At 45.6% G+C, this 19,926-nt stretch overlaps 1 protein-coding gene across 6 annotated transcripts in view; it reads right to left on the bottom strand.

Moving 5' to 3' along the window:
* Positions 1-19,926, bottom strand: part of NFIC (nuclear factor I C) — an 84,041-nt gene that overhangs the window by 39,276 nt on the left and 24,839 nt on the right. For all 6 annotated transcript variants that reach the window (XM_089535580.1, XM_089535582.1, XM_089535583.1 and 3 more), the window contains exon 2: positions 8,517-9,048. In XM_089535580.1, coding sequence (XP_089391706.1) covers positions 8,517-9,048 — 532 coding nt within the window. The remainder of the gene's footprint in view (positions 1-8,516; positions 9,049-19,926) is intronic.

Below are 19,926 nucleotides of genomic sequence, written 5' to 3'. Positions count from 1 at the left end.
TTTATTATGTCTGTGCATGAAACAAAGTGTATATGTACACTGGAACCATCCAGATGCAAAAATGTCACCCATGAAAAAAGGTTTTAGTTTTTTGGACTATTTTGGATTTTGGCATTCTGGATAAAGGAGGCTCAACCTGTATAGTTAGTTTTAAAAAGAGCAAAGGATTCCAGCAGGACAGAACAGCACTTGCTACGGGCGCCGGACACAACAAGTTTTGTCGCCAGGCAAGTCTGGCATTACCGTGGCTCCTACCTTGGGAAATCCCTTTCTGTGCCCCCTTGCCAGGATCTTTTTTGGGTCTACTTCCCCTCCCATAACCCTCCTCCGGCCCCAAGTCCTCCTGCAGCTGTCCAAGTTGGAAAGCAATGCCCCTGGAGACCTTATTTTTACGCCTCCTCTCAGCTGCCCTCTCTTCCCAGCTCCTCGCCTGCCCGCCCTGAAGCTGGCATCCCTCTGTCTGCCAAAAAGGGGATGAGTGATTCTAATGGACTTCCTGGCAGAGGAGGAGGAGGGGGGGAATCTGTCCGATGAAGTGGGAGAAAAGGGGAAGCACCGGCAGCTGCCGCCACCGTGGCACTGAATGAAGGCGGGCATCCTGCCAGCCGGGTAACTGCAAACCCATTAGAGGGCAAGGAGGTTGCCAAAGCTGAGAGGAGGAGGAGGAGGCGGGCAGGGAGGGGGGGACAGGTGCATGCCAGACTTCCCATCTCATCTTTAATTCAACAGCCACAGAGCAAGAGAGAGACAGACAGAGAGAGAGTGGAGCAGAGAAAGAGAGAGGCATCCCCTCCTACACAACATGGGTCTCCCTGCAACAGAGCGGCCCTTGGCTCCAGGCCTTGCAATGCCAAATGCCACACTTCCACCAGTTGTGGATGAAGGAAAGATCCCAGGACCTCCAAATGCTTCGGACCCCCCCCCCCCAAAAAAAAAAAAAACCTCCACAAAGGCCACCAAAAAGAGAAAGGGAAAAAGCTTTCTAAATGCATGGCACTGCTGGGGTCTGAGGCTGTGATAAGAAGATGATATATGATGGTCCATGACCTGAATAAACGATTGATTAGCCACAGCATTTTAGCAATAGCATGTGCATTTCTATACCGCTTTATAGTGAACTCAGCACTCTCTAAGTGGTTTGCAATATGTGAGCCAATTGCCCACAACAAGCTGGGAACTCATTTCACTGACCTACGAAAGAATGGAAGGCTGAGTCAACCTTGGAGTCCTCTGGGATCCAACTCACAACCTTGTGGATGATTGATTGATAGATGTGCGTGAAGGGGTAGGATATTTATTTGTTACTTATTTCTTAGCAGTAGAATTCAAAGATATAGCCATGTTAGTCTGCAAAATCAGTGTGCAAAGAGATCTTGGCAGCACCTTTGACACTAAAGTGGATGAAAGAAGTTGGTCTGCCTCTGAGGAAGTAGACTGAAGTCAACGAAAGCTCATGCTGCCAACTTCTTTCTTTCAGTTAGTCTCAAAGATCTCTTTACTTACTTGTTTCTTAGGGCACTAGCCAGAATACTCGGAGTATTCTGGCCCCAAAACTGTCTCAGTTCCCCCTGTTACCTCTGTACTCCATGGTGACAGCAGGTATCTGTTTACACATCTCTCCCACAGTGCTGCCCAGTGTCACCGTCACTGGTTACCATGAGGGCAAGGGGAAACTGGTTTAAATGACCTATGTAGATATGCCTTCAACCTCAGAGGAAGGCAGTGGATAGCAAAGCCCTTCTGAACCAATCTTGCCAAGAAATCCTTGTGATAGGGTTGCCTTAGAGTTGCCATAAGTACTGACTCCTCTCAGGGTGTTAAAGCCTAGGCACTTGGGGTTGATGATTAAATTTTGAGTTGTGGGCAGTGTTCAATAAGGAGAATTATAGAATCATAGAGCTGGAAGAGACCACAAGGGACATCCAATCCAACCCCGTTCTTCCACGCAGGAAGACACAATCCAAGCCCTCCCAGTGACAGATGGTCATCCAACCTCTGCTTAAGAACCTCCAAAGAAGACTCTACTACTCTCCAAGGCGGCATCTTCCACTGTCCAACAGCTCTTATCATCAGGTTCTTCCTAATGTTCTTCCTAATGTTTAGGTGGAAGTCAGAAACAACTTGAAAGCAAACCGCAATAACAGCAAAACAAGAACAATTATGTGTGTGTGTTCTCCTACTCTGAGACTCTGCAGCTCATCCTGACCATCCTGGGACCCAGTATTGAACTGGACATACTATGAGACTTTTTATAAAGATGCTGAATGATGGCCACATGCAGAGAGAGCAACACAGAATCTGCCCGTATTGGACTACTTCCTTCCCCATATTCCCCCTTTGCCATGGAGGACACTAGTCTGCAGATGATCTATGCAACCCCAGCAATGCAGTAAAGAAAGCACTTCCACGCTTCCATATCGAAATTTTCTGTAGGCTTGCGGTCACTCCTCCTTTCCCCTCCTCACATAAATAAGTAATAAGCTCGACACTGCAGTCTGTGGTTAGAACTAAAAACAAATCTCGGAGAGAATGGGCCTTCATTGCACTGAACACAAGGCTGACCCCATCTCCAAGTATATTTCAGATTCCTCTTAAACAGAAAGGAGAAAAACCTTGGCAAAGGGGACCTCCTCAGGTGGGCAGTTCAGCCAGAAACTGACCATAGAATTGGGCCGGAGGACCCAGAGATTCCTAGAAAGAATATATTAATCAAATCCATGAATCATCTAGTCCATGAAACCAGCAAGCGTGGGAGATTGCTATTTACAAATACCTTTTCAATTCCTATAGACATCCCAATGCTAAGTTAATTCTACTTTTTTAAACTCAATATCTGAAGCAGTTTCAGAGACAGGGGAGGTTCTCCTTGAACAGAATGAATTCAGAGAACATATGCCTAGAATTTATTGATGTTTTTAGCCCAGATTCAACATGGGCCATGGTTTTGCCTAAGTAAGGTTGAGTAGAGTGTTCAAAAATATTTCCCAATATGGTGGGACATGAATGCCAGACTGCCAAGGTAGGAGTGGAGGCCCCCTAAATGGGTCATCGTGCCCACTCTGGAATTGCCTACCCCTCTGCCAAGGAAACCGGGTCCCCCTTGCAATCTGACCATGGGAACGGCAGCATTCCCAGCTGCTTCCCAAGACCAGAAGGAGAGAGCCCAAAATAAGCTGGCGACAAGCATTACCCTCCATATGGGGGCACTGGGATGGGGAGGAGAGGCTTGGCTTGCCCATGCGTGTGGCATAAGAACGGCTGGCACAGACAGTAATGCCTGGTGTGGCAACAAAAACCCAGCAGATTGCAGCCATCTGCCTGCATTGCTTCCTTCCAGGGGGTCGGGCGGGTAAACAGTGGTGGCTAGGTGCCAACTTGGGGGAGGCAAGGATGGGCTAGAGGAGAATGTGCACAACTGATGCCATTTGCTCCTCAACAACAACAACAACAACAACAACAACAACACCCTCTTTTCTTGCTTATCTGGTGCGTAAAGGAAAGTTTCCACCTGCTTGCTTTGCTCAGAGTTTGGAGAAGTTTCTTTGTGCTACTACAAATCCCAAATCTGGGGAGCCACAATCCCAAAAGGGGTTCTGTTTTGGTCAGATAGCTTTGCCCTTGAAATGACATTGTCTGTCATCTGACAGGCAGCCTTCAGAAGGTTCTCTCATTGTGGAAGTTATTGTTTCAGCCATCATGTTTCTATGATTCTATGAGGTTCCACCTGCACCTTAGGAAGAGCTTTTTGACTGTAACTACAGTTTGAGAGTGGAATAAACACTCTCAGAAGGTGGTGGATGGTCCTTCTTTGGAGATCTTTAGAGGCTGGATGGCCATCTCTTGGGAGTGTTTTAGTTGTGCATTCTTGCACACCCAGGGGTTGAACTAAAGGACCTTTCTGGTCCCTTCCAACACTATGACTCTATGCAATGGACTCCATCAATGGTCTGACCCTTTAGATCCCTTCCAATCCTGTCATTCTGTGATCAAGTAGTAACCTCACAAGGTCTGATGTAAGACATTGCCAAGGAGACCTCTCTCTCCTTCTTCTTGTCTCTCCCCACTCCTCCTTTTCCTCCTTATTCTGTCTCCTTCTTCATTTGCTCTTCTCTTCATGGAACTAGGAACAGAGAAAGGGTAGGGATCTCACCTCCCACAAAACTAGGTTGGAAGACAGAGCCCCCCCCCCCGAAATGATCTGGTAAAACCAAGATTCCTGTGTAGTAAGGACCCCTCAGGAATGAAGTGGACTAAAGGGGTACATGCTTCAGTCACCCCCCACAAGACCAAAGAATGGTGTGTCCCTTAGTTTATCTCTGACTCCTATCATTTTTTTAAAACATGTGCACATCCTTCTGTGTGTGATTTATTCCTCCTAAATAAGTTGATGCTTAAGTCACAAGGTTGTGAGTTCAATCCCAGAGGGCTCTAGGTTGACTCAGCCTTCCATCCTTTCATAGGTCAATAAAATGAATACCCATCTTGTTGGGGCAATTGGCTTACAGATTGTTAACCACTTAGACAGTGCTGAGTTCACTATGAAGCGATACAGAAATGTTAATGTTATCGCTATTGCTCCTAACCCCCCTGCAAACCTCGCAACTGTGTGCATTCTCACAGCAAGGTGTGCTTCTCTTTGCAAGGAGCCTTGGGCAGGCAAGATGGAAAAGGCTTCTTTCATGAACACTGTCAGATCTGACCCAATTCTTTTTAGCCTTCCTCTTGCCCATAGTCCACACGGTCAACTTAGCATCTCTTGAGACGATCAATGCCTTTTCGGCCTGCATCCTCTCCACAAAAAGACCCCTCCTCATTCTCCTCTCCCCCTCTCTAGCCCTCTTTCCCTGCACCTTTAGTGCACAAGGGCATTTTCTTGCCAGAAGCACTGCGATACTGTTTGATCGATGGCAGGAGATTGATTACCATTACTGCAACGCTTTTGACTTTCAGCCACGACCTCCTCGCCTGCAGCCAGCCAAGGCTTTGCAGGAGGAATGGCCTCCCTCTCTTCCCCATAGCATCTCTCCATACACACACATATACACACACTGCAGTCACAAAACCCAACTATTGAAAATGGGGGGTGCGGAAAAACAAAACAAAATAAAAGGAGCAGATGGAGAGTGAGTTTGGATCCGGTCACAGAAGCTGAGCATGCAGCAATAGCCACTTTCCCTAAAACAAGCAGATGGGACAGGGCTCTCTTCCGCTCTCTCTGCCCCTTTGCAAAGGGGGCTCAACTAGCTGTCCTTTGGGGATGCCATCCAGAACACCACCACCACCATCCCAGGGTTGGGCAAGCACCCAACGGAGATACTTAAGAGTAATAAGCTTTGCGTTGGGCATGTAGCCTGCGCCTGCTCCATCGTAGAGAAGCCGGCGGAGTTTTTCAAAATGAAATTTTGCTGACGCTGGACAAAAAAAAAGAGCATTATCACAAGGAAGGGGTGGGAAGGGGAGAGACTGCAACTGCTCCAGACTGATAATGTCAGAGACAACGGTAGCAGCATCTTAATGACCACGGCTGGTCCAACAACCGGCCTTATCCCTCCCCTTGGGTTTCAAATCATTGCATCTCTATAAATCCACTGCCCCCCCTCCCCAAAAGCAAAAGTCTCATTTCGCCTCCCCAAGAATGAGAGTGAGCCCCATTCTTTGTGGTGAGCAAGGAATTCAGCTCAGGTTTGACTGTCTTTGAAAGAGAATAAATCCAGGATAGCCATGTTGGCCATACAGTACAGTAACAAGATATAGCTAAGTACAGTAACATCCAACATCCACAAAGCAGCAACAACCTTGACTGGGCCGACCAAAAGGCACAAAATACATGTCACAAGCTTTAGCTTGCGGCATGTATTTTGTGCCTTTTGGTTAGCTCACTAAAGGCATCACTGCTTTGTGGATTTGGGATGTTCTGATTTCTAGGTAGGGTTGTGAAAGGCAGACGGAAAAAAGCTGAAACTCATTTAAAATGAGGTGCTGGAAGAGATTTCTACAGACACCACAGACGGCTAAAAAATACAAACGTCTTAGGGCAAATCGAGCCTGAATTCTTAATAAAAGCCAAAATGGCTAAACTGAGGCTGCCATACATGGGACACTTCATGAGATTATGTGACTCATTGGAAAAGATAACAATGTTTAGTGAAGTGAAAAGCAGTAGAAATAGAGAGAAACCAACCAGTACAATACCCTAAAGGTAGTGGATACTATCTGATCTTGGAAACAAAGCAGGGTCATCCCCAGTTAGTACTTGGATGGGAGACTGTCAATGAAGATCAGGTACTGTAAGGCTATATTTCAGAGGACGGAACTGGCAAAACCACCTCTGAGTATTCCTTGCCTAAGTAAACCCTATGAAATTCATGGGATTGCCATAGGCACACACACGCAAACATCCATATAGACTTCATGAATGGCTTCAGTCAAGAAAACTATGGCCCTGAGTTTGCAAGACCTGAGCAGGGCTGTTGGGGACCAAGAATCTTGGAGGGTTTTTGGTGGAGAGTATATAATTTCTGTGCAAAAATTAATATCTTTTGCACAAAACACCCACATGCAAATTTCGTACAGAATAAGTCCTTAACTGAAAAGATCCGCATCAATCCAGGTTTGTCCTTTCCGCACTCCAGAAACACAGACTTCCCATGGTGCAGACCTTGAACAAGTTTTTTTAAACACAGCTCTCAAAATCCCCTCTTTGCCCCCCCCCGGGGATTCTGGGAGTTGCAATTCCTAAAAGCAATGCGTCCCAGCTCACATACACAAGAGAAAGATTCATTCCTCCAGTGAACATTTCAGAAAGAAGACTAGCTCAGTTGGAAGCTGGGAGAAAAATTGTCTGCAGGGAAAGGCTTCCCAAACCTTCTTGTTGTTGTTGTTAACCATTTTTGAGTTGAACTCAGCTCATGGTGACCCTGTGGATGAGACACCTCCAAGACTCCCTATCCTCCACTGCTCTGCTTAAGTCTTGTAAATCCATACCTGCGTCCCCTTAATAGAGTCCACCTATCTAGCATGTGGCCTTCCCCTCTTTCTATCTCCCTCCGCCTTTCCTAGCATTACTGCCTTTTCCAATGAGTCTGTGCCTCCAGTGGCTGAACTCCGCATGCGGCCTTAAAGAGAAGGGAGGATCCACCTTAAAAACAGAGAAAGAAAAGGAGGCGTGAGAGAAAGCCCAGGGAAAGTGACAGGCCCAAGAAGTCCTTATCAGCAGCATATTTACTGCCTGAGGTTTGTTACCAATTAGAGGGATCAGGTGATTTCAAGGCTGCCTCTGAGACCCAGACAACTGGGGTCAAGGTTGGAAGGGGAGGAAAACTGCATTGGAAAAGGAGGGGCGGCAAGCGTTGCACAGAAACAACCCAATGTCTTCTGCATAGAGTGCAATGACCTCCCGTTTGTGCCCTATAGATACAGCACTGGAGTTTTCTTTCTCTCTTTCCCTTTTCCTTCTTCACAACATTGTCTCTGTGTGTTGTGTCCTTGCAAGTCATTTCTGACTTACGGTGACCCTAAGGCAAACCAAGCACAGGGGTTTCTTGGCAAGATTTGTTCAGAGGGGGTTTGCCCTTGCTTTCCTCTGAGGTTGAGAGAGTGTGACTTGCCCAAGGTCACCGAGTGGGTTTTGTGGCCAAGCTGAGAATGGAACCCTGCTCTCCAGAGTCATAATCTAACGCTCAGACCATTATGCCATCCTGGCTTCTTAACATTATTATCATTCAGAGTTTCCTCTGGAGACAAGGGTTTGAATCCCCACATAGCCATGGAAACCCACTGGAGGACTTTGGGTGAGTCACAAGCTCTCAGCCCTAGAGAACTCTGTGATAGGTTTGCCCAAAGATCACCGGACATCAGAAATGACTTGAAGGCACACAACAGCAACAGTTTAAGCAAAAGGGTGAGCAAACGCATTCATGAAAGGGTCATTAAATCATACAATGTGTGGAGTAACCAGAAAGTTGCTCATTTTCAGCATTCATCACCACTGGTTATGCTAACCAGGGATACTGGGAGTTACAGCCTAACCATACCTAAAAGTCATACAATTGCTAGCCTTGTTCCAGGTGCTAGACAGAGTTAGAATACGTTTTTCAAAGAACTGGAAAGATGAAGCTGGATTTGTGCTAATATTAGAAGCCAAACAGGGTCATGTTGAAGCTGAACCTTGAGAGAACCAAAACCAAAAAAGAAACCCTTCTTCACCTATTAAATAAAACTTCAGAAGTTGTTACTACAAGGAGCAGTAATTGATGCCTCCTATGTCAGCGGGGTGGTGAATTCACTACAGGATTTCATCAGGCTTTAAAGAGGCTATCCAAGAAACTGAACGTTGGTAGCGTAAGTTTTCATAGACTTGGTTCACGAATTGGAGGAAGTACTCCAAGTCTATGAAAGCTGATGCTACAATTCAGTTAGTCTCAAAGGTGCTACAAGATCCCTTTGCATACAGGTAGCTACGTTACTTGAAACTGGTAACTTCCAAGCTGTGTCTGTGATACACCTGGGGTGCCTACCTCTCTCGCGGACGAAATATGCCAAGTAGAGGTCAAGCTCCTTGACCGAGACGCTGATGTGATGTGGCTGGACGCAGAGGACTGGGTTGGTGCACTGCGGGGCCTTGACAAGACGCTCCCCGTCCGTACTCTCCAGGGGGATGCCCTTGAAAAGGATGACCATAACCAGGTCCAGGCGCCAGACTTTGTCGGCTTGCCGCAGGCAGTCGATGCGACGCATCTTGCCCTTCTGGTCAGGGTTGGAGAGAACACAGCATGAGGGCTTCTTCCTCGTGATGGAGAGGACGAAGTCTTCGCGGTACTCGGGCCGGATGTCCTTGCGCAGCTTGGCCAGCAAGCGCGAGGCCCACTTCTGCTTCACCTCGGGCTTCTCGTTCAGGAGCTCATCTTTGACTGCTCGCTCCTCGTCCTTGGTCATCCGCTTCTCGTGCTTCTTGAAGTACTTCCGCTTTCGGGCTTGGAGGTTGAACCAGGTGTAGGCGAAGGCCCGGACGTGAGGGAGCAGTGCCTCAATGAAGGGATGGAACTCATCCTGAGGGCAAAGAACCAAGAAGGAGAGAAAGACTGTCAACACCACAGAATCATAGAGTTGGAAGAGACCACAAGGGCCATCCAGCCCAGCACCACACAGGAAGACACAATCAAAGCACTCCTGACAAATGACCATCTCGCCTCTGCTTAAAAAGCTCCAAAGGAGGAGATTCCACCACCTTCTGAGGCAGTGCCTTCCACTGTCAAAAAGGTCTTACCATCAGGAAGTTCTCCCTAACATTTAGGTGGAATTTCTTTCCCTTGGGAGAAATGTACGCCCTTCAACATCCCACCAACAAACAGGGGGATATACATAAGGAACTGCACCCTCACCACCACAAAACCACCCAACCATTAAAACTAGCATCTCTGTCTCATCTTGAATTCAGCCAGGTGCTTGCAAGAGTCTTTCTTTCCTTGCAAGATGTACAGATACCTTTAGTACTCAAGTCCAGGCTACTGAAGGACCATATCTGAAGGACCTTCAATGGCTCTCTTTAGGCTCTAAAATAGTGGTACCAAACTTTGGACTTCAGCTCCTAGAATTCCTGAATGTTGGCCAAGCTGGCTAGGGCTTCTGGGAGTTGAAGTCCAAAACACCTGAAAGGTCAACATTTGAGAACCACTGCTCTAAGAGCTTCAGGAGAGGCCATACTCTCTTTCCCTTTACTTTCTCAGGTTGCAATCTTAGCATCACAGTTGGCCCCTGGTATCTGCTGGGGTTCGGTTCCTGGACTCCCCATGGATACCAAAATCCATGGTTGCTCAAGTCCTATTAAATACAGCCACAAAGTAAAATGATGTCCCTTATATAAAATGGCTACATCAAAGTTTGCTTTTTGAAATATATATATATTTTCAACCTGTCACCCTCCAGACTATTATTTATTATTTCATTTATTTAATTAATTTCTATACTGACTTTCTCCCCGAAGGGACCCAAAGTGGCTCACAATAACCATTTTAAAAACATATTGCAATGAATTACAACTCCCATCAGGCACAGCAAGTGACGAGGCATCGTGAAAGTTGTCATCCAACCACATCTGGAAGACCCAAGTTGCCCGCCCCTGATTTTGCAAGCTATTGAAATCATTAAACGACAACAACGTAAACAGGCAGAGTGGTTATTAAAGTCTCAGTTTAATTCATTATGGGGGTCATGATAGATCGGATGAAGGGTACCCCCAGTTTTCAGTTCTTTTCCCCATGAGTCCTACAGTATGGTGCGATGGAGAAGGGAACTGAAGACCCAAACAAGGCTTGAGAGTTCCACGTAGGCCTTGTTTCCCTTGCGTGTGAATGGAGGAAAATAAAAATAGACGCTTTGGAAGAAAGCCGGCTGGGGACTGGACCTCCCACTTACAGCTGCCGTTTGTTAAAAATCTGGTTCCCCTTAAGAGTAATTGAGTGTTCCCTCCTTCCCACCCCACCCACCGCCCTTTACTGGAAATGGGTTTATTTCTGCGGCTTCAAGGAGCAACCAGAGGCTGAGTCTCTCCCTTTCCCTAACACACACAGAATCCACAAATTATTCAACCCGGTGCAGTGTACGTTGCACAGTCCCAGGCCTCTGGAAAGTGGGTTCGAGGGCTACCAGATTTCAGGGTCCCCAGATTTTAGGGGCCACCTGATTTCAAGGTCCCTAGATTTCAGGGTCCCCAGATTTCAGGAGCTACCAGATGTCAAGGGCTACCAGTTTTAGGGTCCCCAGATTTCAAGATCCCCAGATTTCAGGGGCAACCAGATTTCAGATTCCTAGATTTCAGGGTCCCCAGATTTCAGGGGCAACCAGATTTCAGATTCCTAGATTTCAGGATCCCCAGATTTCAGGGGCAACCAGATTTCAGATACCTAGATTTCAGGGTCCCCAGATTTCAGGATCCCCAGATTTCAGATTCCTAGATTTCAGGGTCCCCCAAGGGCTACTAGATTTCAAGGTCTGTCCCTCAATGGCCAGTTTTTTGGGCAATGAGGAAGAATTTCAGGGCAAGAACTCTACCTTGAAAAAGGTGTATGAATATATATTTGTTTGACTCACGGTTTTTAATATGCATGACACACTTTGAGCAACATTTTCATAATCTAGTCTAGAAAGGAGAAGACTTTGGAAATTATTCATTCTTACCTCCAGGAATGAATTAAGTACAAAGTTTTATTGCTATAATGGAGATAGACCATAGGGATGGATAGAAAATTCAAAAACATTGAACAAAATGGTGGGAAAACATTGGTTGAAAAACTCTGATGAGAAGAATCCTGGACTGATGAGAATTTTCACAATTCGAGACTCACACCGCACAAAATTCACATGGGATTGCTTTGTACAAATGAGAACATATTTAGCCCCAAGAAAATCAAATTTCTACACAGTGATATTATTTTTGTGCAGAAAAATCTGCACAGAAAGCACAATTTTTCACACATAACAGCTCCATGCGAATTTTGTGCACAACGAGTCCCAGATTACGAATACACTTTCCAAAGGCATTTGTGACACAGAAAGAAAAGTGCTACAATTCTTATGGCTTCCTTTGAGAAGAAAATTGGTGGCAAATTACTTCCCTAGTAGTTGTGTGAATTCAGGTCTGGTTTTAGTCAACTCAGCTTATCTTCTGCAACGTCACATTTGGGGTTTGGGGTCTGATATCTCAGAGACTAGGATGGTACTAACTCGGGAACGCTGCTTAGGTACCGGCCATGATGGTTAGGGGATTTCGGGAGTCAAAGTCCAAAAGAGTATTCTTTCTGGACTCTGGTTGTGTTCATGGCTAACGCACCATCACTTCTAAGGTGTATCTGCACTACAGAGTTATATCAGTCTTGTTCCATTTTAATCGCCATGGCTGCACCCTACAGAGACCTGGAATTTGTAGCCCAGGAAGGACAATCCCCGTAGAGAGACTCTACAACTCTGTAGGAGATCATTTTCTCACCCAACTGCAAATCCCAGGATTCCCCAGGATGCAGCCGAGGCAATTAAAATGGCATGAAACTGGCATTAACTGAGTAATGTGGCGGCGTCCCTTGAGAGGCAGCCGAAGGAAAAGCAGCAGCAAAATCCTGGAGCCTTGCCAGATAATGGGGCAGGATTGCAATAAAAAAATACTCGGTGGGGTGAGGAGGAACCTGTGACCAGCCTTGGAGGCAAACGTGTCCTTGGCAGTGCGAAAAAAATTAATTTCAGCACGAACTCCAACTGGATTTTGCAACGGAACTAGATGGTACAAATTAAACAAATTGGCATAATGATGTCCTTTGTTCCAAAATGTATTCAGATTATGCATTGCAGATGCCAAAGGAGGAGGGCGAGGGAGAAAAAGCTTCTTCCTATTGATACCTTCAAGGCTCAAGCTATGTACGCCACACAAAATACGCACAACTGTACCTCACAGCACGCGCCCATTTAGAAAAGCCATTTCCAAGGGAGGGCAAATCAGGAGAAGCGGAGAAGGAAAGAGGGAAGAATTAGGAGGAGGAGGAGGAAAAAGAAGAGAACTATTATTCTCTGTAGAAATCCTCAAAAATAGTGGCTCTCGACAGTTGTTCCTCTAGATTTTTGAGACTTCAACTCCCAGAATTCCTGAACAATGAGCATACTGACTGGGAATTCTGGGAATTGAAGTCCAAAACATCTGGAGGCCCAAAGGTTGAGAACCACTGCTCTAGAGCTCCATAAGAGAGGATTGCAAGTCTCTCACCCAACTACAAATCCCAGGCCTCTGCAAGATGGAACCATGGCAATTGAAACAGTATGAAACTGATGCAACAGAGTAGTGGAGATGCATTCCTCTCTCTGTGTCTTTGGTCAATGCATTCCTCTTTTTATTCAATGATGAAAAAGCAAAGACCCATATGGAGCCTTGTGCAAGATGCGCAACACTTTCCCGCCTGTGAAAAATAGATCTTCGCCTATTTACATTATCTAGTTACAATATTTTACATGCCACCCAAGAATAAAGCTTTCTAGAAACAGTGATATTATCTTTCCTCCTACAGTTACTCTGCGCGCATTAAAAAGGCACTGCAAAAAAAAAAAATTCAAAACAATCTTGACACAATCTTATACACAATTGCATTAAGATCCTTTTTGTCTCTTCAGAGAATCCTGCTTCTTCGCCAGCGTCATGCAAAAAGAATGTTGATGCAATCGCATGAAGACGGAGGGGTTTTTTTGGGAGCGTTTTCATCTGGGTACATTTATTTATTAACTTCCTATATTTATATAAAGCTGCTCAAAAAGCAAGACTCTCTGGGGAGTTTCCAAGTCAAAGCGATAAAATTTTATTTCAACATGTGTGCGCCATGAATAAGGAGAAGGGGGTTTGGTTCTACCAGGAATGGTTGAAAGAGGATAAAGAGGAGGCATGATGGCACTCTTCAAATATCTGAAGAAGATGGAGCAGAGGGATGGAACCAAGGGATGGAAAATGCAAGGAAGCAAAACTGGACCAAGAGAAACGTTCTCATAACAGTGAGATAGGAAGGTATGTCTTCGCAGTCTTCATACTGGCACGTAAAAGTGAATAATGTGGTTGTTAATTCCATCAATTCAACTTTGACTTATGGCAACCCTATGAATGAGAGACCTCTGAGGATTTGAGTCATCAGCTGCCCTGCTCAGGTCTTGCAAACTCCATGGCTTCTTGCAAACTCAGGGCATCCAGAAGTAGTCTTCTATTTTCCCACTGACTCCCACTTTACCAAGCATTACAGTCTTCTCTACCAAGTCATAACATCTCATGATAGGTCCAAAGTACAACAACCTCAGTTTAGTCATTTCGGCTAAACGGCTGAGATGTGGTGCTGAAGAAGATTGCCAAGGATACCGTGGGTTGCCAAAAAGACAAACAAATGGGTCCTGGAGCAGATCAAGACCAAACTCTCCCTGGAAGGCAAGATGATCAAACTCTCAGAGTGGCTTGCAAATAAAGGGATGTTAGTGTTGAGGAAGGAGCAAGCTTGTTTTCTGCTGCTCCAAAGAATAGGAGACAATGAAGCAATGGATGCAAACTCCAAGAAAAGAGATTCCACCTCAACATTAGGAAGAGCTTCCTGACAGTAAGGGGATTATCACACGGAGGTGCTTACCGTGCTTAAATCGCCAGCAAAACACTCCAGAAGTGCGGAGGTGTGATAGTCGGTCGTGCTTCTGAGCGTCCCCTCTCCTCTCCTGTTGACAAAGCATTCGCAAAGCAGCCATTTCTTCAATAACGGCAATGGCTGCTCTGCAAAGACTTTGTCAAAGGGAGAGGAGGGGTGATGCTTCAGAAGCGCAGCTGGCTATCACACTTTCGTGCTTCTGCAGCGTTTTGCCAGTGATTTAAGCACGGTAAGCCTCCGTGTGATAATCCCCTTAGAGCTATTCAACAGTCAAACATGTTGCATTATGGAGTCTCCTACTTTGGAGGTTTTTAAACAGAGGCTGGATGGGGTGCTTTGATTGTGTATTCCTGCACGGCAGAATGGGGTTGGACTGGATGGCCCCTGGGGTCCCTTCCAACTCTATGATCCTATGAGGCTGCCATACTTTGGCCACATCATGAGAAGGCATGACATGCTGGAAAAGACAATAATGTTAGGAAATGTGAGGGCTGTAGAAAGAGAGGAAGACCACTTGTCAAATGGCTGGACACAATCAAAGACGCCATGGACCTAAAGTTGCAGGAGCTGAGCAGAGAGGTTGAGGACAGAGGCTCTTGGAGATGTGATGTCCACAGGGTCACTATGAGTTGAAGGCGATTCGAGTTCAGAATGATCAGCCAAAGTGCTCTGGCAGCTCAACAGACTACAAAGCCCATGCCAACAGCCATGGGACCCTAGGTCTCCAGAGATGGAGCAGAGTCATCATACCTTCGCCTCCCCTCCTTCTATGGGGATTTCCCAGATTTGAGGTCAAGGCTCAAGGAGGAGGACTGTGGGGAGGGACAGAGGTGGCCTTTGTGAGGGATCGGCAAAGGACAAGAAGTCAGTGATCCTCATCGAGGTCAGGAGAGGACGAGTCTCCCTCTCTGACAACAGTGCAAGGTAAGGGAAGGTCAAGCTAGGTCAGGTCTCTGCGGAGAGTAATTCATTAGCTGACAGTCTGGGATAATCCCCGATTGGATTTCAGCCTTCCGCCACTGTACACACCCACCCAGGGCTTTGCAAAACACACACACACACAGACACACACACACACCCCTCCCGGCTCTCCTCTCTTGGCTTCAGGTCGCAGGGTGGCCTTGCATTCCACCATCCTGACCAGCGGTCCAGAGGTAAGATGCCTAACTAAGCGCATGAGATAACAGACTCAGGAGAGAAACAAGGACCTGCAAAAGGACAGGGGATGCATTGATTTAAGGGAGTAAATGTCTTGTTAAAATTATAACAGCAACAACAACAACATGTAGGTGTGAGAGCATAAGATAACGGACACAAGAGAGCAATAAGGGATGCTAGAGCTGGCATGGGATTTAAGGAAGTAAATATCTGTTTAAAATTATAGCAACAACAACAATAACAACATGTAGGTATGGGAGCACCAATACCTAATATGGAGTTTATCATACAAAGGAGATCGAGTGGTTATCCCAAAAATATCCCCCTCAAAAAGCTTAATTACGCGGCACAATTTTAGACAACATCGCACAAAGACCGCCGTTAAACCAGACATAAAGTGGTTTTAATCCACATATGAGAGCTGATATAAATACTCTGAGAGCTCCTAGACTGGGGAAAAACATGGAATCTTCCCCCTTCTCCAGTAATAGCTATAATAATTTTAACGACAACCACTACTAGTAGTAGTAGTCCTGAACTGTGAAAATGGTATGATGATGGACACAGGAGAGCAACAAGGATATATACCAAAGGACAGGGGATGCAAGAGCTGACATACAGTTTAGAAAAGTAACTATCTTTTTAGTAACAACAACAACACGTAAGTATGAGAGCATGGGTTAACAGACACAGGAGCACACCAAGGGTCTGCAAAAGGAGAGTGGATACAAGGCCTGGCATTTAAGGAAGTAATTATCTTGATAAAATTATAACAACAGCAACAACACCGAGGTGTGAGACCATGAGTTAACAGACACAAGAGAGGAGCAAGGAGCTACAAAAGGACAGAGGATGCAAGATTTGGCACAGACATCAGAGAACTAAATATATTTTTAAAATGGCAACAACACCTAGGTGTGAGAGCATGAGTTAACCGGCACAGAAAAGCACCAAGGATTTATGGAAGGACAAGGGCTGGCAAAGAATTTAGGAAACTAAATACCTTGTTTAACACTATAACAACAACAACCACAACAACACTACATAGGTGCTAGAGCATGGTTTAACAGACACAGGAGAGCATCAAGGAGCTATGAAAGGACGGGGAATGCAAGGTCTGGTGGTGAATTTAGGGAACTAAGTACCTTTTTTAAAATTGTAACAATAGCAACAACAACTCCTGAGCTGGTAGAAATGTGGAATTATCGCAACAATAATATATACTCATCCCTCCATATTTGCGGATTTGATGTTTGCAGATTTGATTAATATGTTCTCTCTAGGAACATCCAGGTCCTCCAGTGCAACTCTGTGGTCAACTTTAACTAAAAGTTGCACTGAAAGACCTAGAGATTCCTAGAGAGGACACTCTACTAGGCCTTTGTAGCTCCTCCAGTGCAGTTCTATGGCCAGTGTCTGTCAGATGTTGACCACAGAGTTGTCCTGGAGGACCTAGAGATTCCTAGAGAGGTGTCCTCTCAGGTAAAAACATGGTGTTTTGGTTATTTGAAGTTTTTCCATATTCACGAGGGTCTTGTGCCCCTAACCCTAGCAAATAGGGAGGGACAAGTGTAATAGCAATTTTCCTTACCAGAGAAAAATGTGAAACAACTCCTTTGTGGCTCAAGACTTGGGTATAAATACTCTATGAGAGCTCCTAAACTGGGAAAAAACATGGAATCCTCCTCCTCCTCCTCCTCCTCCAGTAATAGGTATAATAATTATAACTACTATTACTACTACTACTACTACTTCTGCTACTACTACTCCTGAACTGGGAAAAACGAGGTAGATTCTTCTTCTTACTATTCTACCGCACTTTCCCCAGTTTAGACTTCAATGTGGCTTACAAAAGTTAAAACAAATAGAGCGAAAAATTCACTTAGAGGAAGGCAAGGGCAAACCTCTTCTGGACAAATTTTGCCAAGAAAACCCCAGGAAAGGGTTGCCATAAGTTGGACACAACTTGGAAGTGCACAACAAGAACAACAAGGAAGGCTGCGAAGAGAGCAAAATGATGGTAAAAAAATTGAATTCTTCCCTTTCCAATACAATTTTCCTTCATTCCCCGAACTCTTCGCATTGCAAAGAGCGAGACACCAAAAACCATTCACATGTAGAGCTCTCCTATTCAATGTGCTGGCATTTCCCAGTGGCTTTCCTTTGGATAGCCTCAACTATAGTTCTAAGCGCACAAGCAAAGTTTTAAATGACTGCAATGCTAGAAATTTGGAGACTGTAGGAGAACTTCATTTGGGGAAGTCAGATTTTGGCCCTTTCTCCTAACTACAGCTCTGGAAACCTCTGCGTCTTCCCGAAACAAACCAATTGCTCGACCGTGCGTTGTGGTTCAAAAAATAATTTTGCAACAACCGGCCGCCGGTTGCTGATCAAAGACGGCGCAAAGACCACAGAGCGCAGGAGCCATGGAGATGCGAGGCGACGCCAAAAATATCTGTGAGATCAGAGCAAACCACACCCGACCTCAGGATTCTTAAGAGCTGGGTCATCTCCTCCGCTCCATCCCTGATCTGAGAGTTTTTATTGGGAGGAATAGATTTCCTCAACCCGCTCCATTAGTGTGTTTTCATTGCTCTCTTTTTCTCTTTCTCAGCTGTGTTCCACCGTAACTCAGTTCCAGTTTAACTAGGAAAATGTCTGCAATTAACTCTTAAACCGGAGATGGTTGTAACTCTAAGATATTGACACCACCAACGCCACTGCACTTATAAACACACACTGCGGTACCCCTGAGCACACCGATCAAAAACAAAACACTGCCGCAATGAAGTCTGGATGCAACTGGATGATGGCTTATGGGTAGATTTCCTTTTTGTACAGTCAGCCCTCCACATTTGCGGCTTTGACTTTTGCGGATCTGATTACTCACGGATTTGCTTAATATGTTCTCTCCAGGAATCTCTAGGTCCTCCAGCGCAAGTCTATGGTCAACATCCACCAAAAGTCACACTGGGGGACCTAGAGATTTCTAGAGAGAACACTTCTCTAGGCATTTGTAGGTCCTCCAGCACAATTCTATGGTCAACTTCTGGCAGACATGGACCATAAAGTTGCACTGGAAGCCTAGTGATTCCTAGGGAGGTGTTTTTAATTTGTGGTATTTCCAATGAACTTGAAAGGCCCACTGTTGTTGTTTTTTTCCTGGCATGTACATGTCTTAATGAACATAAAGGCTGTAAGACATGGAGAGGCTATATGGAGAGATGCTTAGATTGTGTATTCCTGCATGGCAGGGGGTTGCACTGGATAGTGCTTGTGGTCTCTTCCAACTCTATAATTTTGATTCTGCAGGCTTTCAGACAGTCTGGATTTAAGTCGTATCCAATCTGGCAACCGCCGGCCATTACAGGGGCTATGTCACAGTGAGGAGGTGGCATGGAAAAGGTTGGTTTTGGGGGAGAAGGGGTGTTCACTGCACAAAGAAGGTAGAGAAAAGGCCTAAATAAAGAATAGGCATAAATTGGGACTTCCGTCTGCATATGTCACTATCAGGATGCTAGCCATAGATTCACTCCTTAACAAACACACATAAATAAAAGGTCCCCAGCTGAGGTGGTCGCGCCAATTTGGGTGCGCCGGGATTAGGTAGGGATCAGCAATGAACTGCAAGCCAGGACAGGACCTGAAATCCGATCAGCCACTCCGACAACTTTCCCTCCCGACAGATTAGCCCCAGCACAAAGATGCCGTGTCGAGCTAATCCGCTTTCAAAGGCCCCGGGCCAGATAAATTTGGGAAGCAGGATGGCGGGGTGTATGTGAAAGAAGAGATGAGCCACAGGCCAACTGGGGCAGGATGCTGCTGGGGTTGTGTGTGCATAGGAGGCCTCAGAAAAACACAGATACAAACTGATCCAAAGACTATCACAAACAGGTATGAGTGTCCAAGTGGATATCGGTGAATGTTTACCAATGACTGAGACCAAGCAAAAATGCCGTTGACTTCTTTGCCGTCTGCTTTCCCCGTCTCTGAATTTTGCAATGCTGGATTATTCCATTTTATCTCTGAGAGGAAGTCAACAGATTAGATACCCTAGGCTATTTTATGCTTTGAATTTGGGAATTTTGTTCAGGGCACGGTGCGTGTCAGTTTTGGATTTGTCGGTTCCTGCAAATCCTGCCCAGAACCTCGATGTATCTGTGGCCCTGGAGCTTTCCAACAGAGAAGGCTCAATATCTCGCCAAACTCCAAATCCAAAAATTCCACTGCATTGAGTCATAGCAGTTAAAGTGGGGTCAAACTGCATTAATTCTGCAGTGAAGATGCCACTTAGGTTGCACTCAATGAACTCAGAGTAGGAGAAGAGAAAAGGGAAGAATCGCACCCTTCCCTGTAAGCTCAGGTAAAAGCCTCTCCTAGCTTCTTCCTCATTAATATCTTTTGCTCTCTTGACCATACTATGGTGTTACTTAGTTAACATATGTGTCCCAGTTTCCATCTGTAAAATGTTGGAAACCTATGTTTCTTGAATGCACATGCAGGGCGAAGAGCATCAAACAGAGAAGTCAAAGCCAGAAGAGCCAAAGATGCAGAGAAAACAAAACAGTTTGGGAGGGAATCACATCCAAAATCCACAAAACCAATAAACTGGCCAATA

This window comes from Sceloporus occidentalis, unplaced genomic scaffold (assembly GCF_023333645.1).
Source record: "Sceloporus occidentalis isolate IW3139 unplaced genomic scaffold, rSceOcc1.0.p SCAF_8, whole genome shotgun sequence".
Lineage (NCBI taxonomy): Eukaryota > Metazoa > Chordata > Lepidosauria > Squamata > Phrynosomatidae > Sceloporus > Sceloporus occidentalis.
This window is presented reverse-complemented; position numbering and strand designations above follow the sequence as displayed.